We start from the raw sequence: 5,020 nt of genomic DNA, 5'->3' as shown, positions 1-5,020 counted from the left end.
TGTGTGTGTGTGTGTGTGTGTGTGTGTGTGTATATATATATATATATATATATATATGCATATAAAATAAACACAACATATATTTTTAATAATTTCATGTAATGAAAACATCTCAGATAGCACATTTTAATACGTCTAGTACTTTCACACAAATCTTAGCCTGAGGATTGGGTGAAGGCAACAGATGTGTTAAAAAATACTCTCTGAGATGTTTTTATTGCATAAAACTATTAATAGCTCATAAAAATATATACTGTGTCTATTAAATAATATTTATCTCTCACTAGATGGAGTACTTCTTTTTGTTAATCTTACCATTGCTGAACAATATGCACGTGCATACACACACGCGCACACACACACACACATACATATAGAAAGAGGCACACACACACACACACACACACACACACACAAATTTGTTCTTTTGTTCATCTATTTTTCCTTGCTAGCATGTGTTATATAAATACATTATTAAGAATGCATTCTAAACAAACACAGAGAAGTACACACACACACATCAGGCTTCTTTCAGTTTCTGTCAACCAATTCCATTCATAAGGCTTTGATCAGCCTAAGGCTAGGGGGACTGAACCCCAAACCTTGTGGTTGAGAAGTGAGCTTAACCACATAGTCACACTTCACCTACATGTGGGTATGTGAGTGCACACATACATTATAACGTACTTATTTTAGGTTGGAAAGAAAGTCCCCACACATTTCTGACAGGATCATTTTGAGGGTACTTTTTAAATATTTAAAGTAGTGGTTGGTTCTCAAGCATTTTTTTTTTTACCTATGGAGCCTTGAGATTCCTATTTTACTCAGGGGTGGGGACCCTTATAGTCAGTTGATGTCTAAAAACTCCCATTATATTTTTATGACTAAACATTATTAAGAAGAGTATAAAAAATTGTTAAAATATTTTGTGTATTGTAGAAATATAACCAGTTTATTGCAGATAAATTTTAACAAAAGGTAAGTTGCATTGGCCAGGAAAAGGATGAATTGTTGAACATCAAATCAACCTGGATGATGTATTAAACTTTCCCTTCCACCCCAAATAGCAGAGGATGGTAACCCTAACTACTGCATTAGGCTTACTACACATGTAAACTCTGCAGAAAACATCCAAGAACCAAATAACCAAATGATGGTAGTGTTGTATGTTAAAGCTTACCACCAAGATGAATTCTGCTGAAGGCATCCAGGAACTAACCAGAGTTAGATAAAAGATAAAATCGTACATAACAGAATTTTAATAAAGAAGAATTACACACACAACTGGATTATCTCTCAGTCCGTAATTCTGGGTAGCTTTGTTAGACCCATAATAATGTTGGATGCAAAAAATTTCCACTTTGTTTATATTCTATGTAACAATTTATCGCCACAGTTAAAAAACAAAGAAAGGAAAAAAAAATAATCTGACAATTTCGTTTCCTTGGAAAGACTGCGGCTAGTCCAGTCTCTCCCAGAAAATCATGAAGGAAAATGTTTTCAAATTCTTACTCCATTCAGGTACAGATTTATGTTCTTAATTGCTATCAAAACTCATCAGAATCACTGATTTCACTCTTAGAAATTAAAATTCTCATTATCATCATCATTTAATGCCTGTTTTCCTAACAGGCATGGATTGGATGGTTTGGTGGAAGCCAGCAAGCTGGAGAGCTGTCCAAGCTCCTGTTGTCTGTTTTGGCTTGGCTTCTATGGCTGGAGGCCCTTCCTAATGCCAACCACTTTACAGAGTGAACTGGGTGCTTTTTACATGGCATTGGCATGGGCCCTTTTATGTAATGCTGGCATAGGGCTCTTGTAGGCTAATCCTCTTCAGCAGGGAGAGTGGCATTAACACTTCTGCTGTGGAGGATAGGTCTTTTTGAGTATGGCAAGGCGCTAGATATCTGGTTTAAAAATCACACTTAGGGATTATATGTTGACTGTATATTTTGCTACATTTCTCCATATTTTCCTTTGAATTCTGATTTTCTGCTTGACAACATGAAATTGGTATTCGTTTTTTATCTGTACTAAAAAGTTCCAGAAGAATTCACGAGGAAAGAATTCTCTAAAAACTCATAGCAATCAGTTATCACATCAAACATTGCCGTACACTGTTTACATAGCGGAATCGTGTTTTCATGAATATACTAACGAGATTTACACTGAAATTTACATTTAACCCTTTAGCATTCAAATTACTCTGTTAAATGTAACGCTTATTTATTCATATTATTTAGAATTAGTCATGCATCATTTCATAGCTTTGAGCCTTCAATGATGTGATTGTTTAGTTTTAGAATGACTTTCTAGGGTAAGTGTGAGAGACCAGATCTGGCTAGTTTTGAACAGGTAGAATATTTGGGGCTAGATATAGCCAGTTTGAATGCTAAAGGATTAAATATGACTAGGTTATCTCAGGTGGTTCTGGGCAGGTTGGTAACATAAATTCTCAGGTAGTTTTGGGACAGGTTGGTAACGAAAGGGTTGAACAAAGTAGTACATTGGACTACCACCCACATGAACTCTGTTGAAAACACCTAAGGAGCAACCAGATAGTGAGGATATTAAATCAGACCTACCACCTTAGTTCACCTAAGTTAACTAAGTGAACTCAAGTGCTAAAAGCACCCAAGGGCCATCAATATGGTTGGTATGTTAAACCGGGCAGTGCATAGGCCTATCATCCAAGAAAACTCTGCTGAAAGCCTCCAGGGACCAACCATATAGTGGGTGTGTTAATCCAGGCAGTGAATTAGCCATTTCAATTAAGTAAACTCTACTAAAGACATGTTGTAGTGTGAGGGGCTGACACCCCTCTCTCTTACTCTCCTACTGGCTTAAGATTAGACTAATTCTCTGATGTTGAGATGTATTGACTCCATGTCTACATATGCATTCTTTGCAAATAGTATCTCTCCTCTATTGCCACAACAGTAACTGGTACTCCATCAGTTAAAATGATGAGGGCTCCAGTTGATCATCTGATCAACGAAACAGCCTGCTCATGAAATTAATGCACAAGTGTCTGAGCATCTACAGACACAAGGACACTTAACACAGGGAGATTCAACATAACACAGTATGTGACATAGCTGGCCCTTTGAAATACATGTACTCCACATTTTCGTCAGCTGAGTGGACTGGAGCAATGTGAAATAAAGTATCTTGCTGAAGAACACAATGCACCACCAGGAAAGGAACTCACCACCTTACAATCATGAACCAAATACCCCTAACCACAAAGCTGCATGCCTTCACGACAGGAGATAAAAAGAACATGAGAATATCTCAGAGTCTTCTGCTGCCTCCAAAATGGCTTCTATTCTTACCATTTCAGTTTATGTCCCATCCAAGTAGTAGAACCACTGTAAAAGCTGCACCAAATCCATTATTGCTCAACAAAAGAATCAAATCTACTGCAACTAGTGTTATATAATAGATAGAAACTGCTGCACACTGCAACTATTGCAATCATCTAGTGGTGTGACAAAAAGGTGCACCAAACAAACTTACCACATGGCAACAGGGTCAAAAGACCGTTTACAACACAATGTTAAGACTTTTGAGCAAGAAGCGGAATTCGGTCTGATAAAAGTCCGAATTTCTGTACAAGGAAGGAATTAAAGAACATGTTAAACATTTCACTTAGAATTTAAGAAATTATAACAAAGCAACAGCAACAACAACAACAATAATAATCCTTTCTACTAAAGGTACAAGGCCTGAAATTTGTGTGGAGGGGGTAAGTCAATCACATTGACCCCCAGTACTTCACTGGTACTTAATTTATCAACCTCGAATGGATGAAAGGCAAAGTTGACCACAGTGGAATTTGAATTCAGAATGTAAAGGCAGGTAAAATACTGTTAAGCATTTAGCCTGGCGTGCTAATGATTCTGCCAGCTCACTGCCTTCCAAATAATAATAATAATAATAATAATGATGATTTCAAATTTTTGCCACAAGAGCAACTTGGGGAAGGGGATTAAGTCAATTACATCGACCTCAGCGCATAACTGGTGCTTATTTAATTGACCCTGAAAGGATGAAAGTCAATGGAATTTGAACTCAGAACGTAGCAATGGGCAAAATGCTTAGCTAACGATTCTGCCAGCTCACTGCCTTAGTATATAATAATAATAATAATGGTTTCAAATTTTGGCACAAAATCATCAAGTTTTAGGGAACAGGGTAAGTCAGTTACATCGAACCCAGTGCTCAACTGGTATTTACTTTATCGACCCTGAAAAGATGAAAGGCAAAGTCAACCCTTGAAGGATATGAACTCAGAACGTAAAGATGGACAAAATGTCATTAAGCATTTTGCACAGTATGCTAATGACTCTGCCAGCTCACTGCCTTCATCAACAATAATGATTTCAAATTTTGGCACAAGGCCAGCAATTTCAGAGAAGGGGTAAGTCAATAACATCAACCCTAATGGGCAACTTGTATTTATTTTATCGATCCTGAAAGGATGAAAGGTAAAGTCGATCTTGGCAGAATTTGAACTCAGAATGTAGCAACAGGGAGGAGACAAGGTTAATCAATTACATATTGTTGTGAAGGACCACCAGGAAGGGAAATGAATTCTAATTGATGTAGTAGTCTATACAAATAATAATGCATGCAATGAAATGGAGAAATTATCAAATGATATTCTTTTACTTGTTTCAGTCATTTGACTGAGGCCATGCTGGAGTATCGCCTTGAAGGGTTTTAGTCGAACAAATCAACCTCAGGACTTATTTTTTAAGCATAGTATTTATTATATCAGTCTCTTTTGCCGAACCACTACATTACAGGGATATAAACACACCAACATCAGTTGTCAAGCAATGCTGGTGGAGATAAACACAGGAATAAAGACACATATAAATACATATATATATATATGTGCTCTGATTTTGGCGCAAAACAAAACCAGTTGCACAGTCAGAGACTAACGTGAACAGTCATGGAGCTAAACTGGTAGTCCACACTGACGAGGCTCAAGGTTGAATAACCAAAAGCC

General features: G+C 37.1%; 1 protein-coding gene across 1 annotated transcript in view; it reads right to left on the bottom strand.

The window, feature by feature from the left end:
- The window catches only part of LOC106872323 (flotillin-2), a 91,165-nt gene that overhangs the window by 3,797 nt on the left and 82,348 nt on the right, over positions 1-5,020 (bottom strand). The window contains exon 8 of the mRNA XM_052977764.1: positions 3,520-3,610. Within this exon, the coding sequence (XP_052833724.1) occupies positions 3,560-3,610 (51 nt within the window). The 3' untranslated portion in view covers positions 3,520-3,559. The remainder of the gene's footprint in view (positions 1-3,519; positions 3,611-5,020) is intronic.

This window comes from Octopus bimaculoides, chromosome 28, assembly GCF_001194135.2.
Source record: "Octopus bimaculoides isolate UCB-OBI-ISO-001 chromosome 28, ASM119413v2, whole genome shotgun sequence".
Lineage (NCBI taxonomy): Eukaryota > Metazoa > Mollusca > Cephalopoda > Octopoda > Octopodidae > Octopus > Octopus bimaculoides.
The sequence above is the reverse complement of the archived record's forward strand: the minus strand, read 5'-3'. Positions and strand labels throughout refer to the sequence as shown.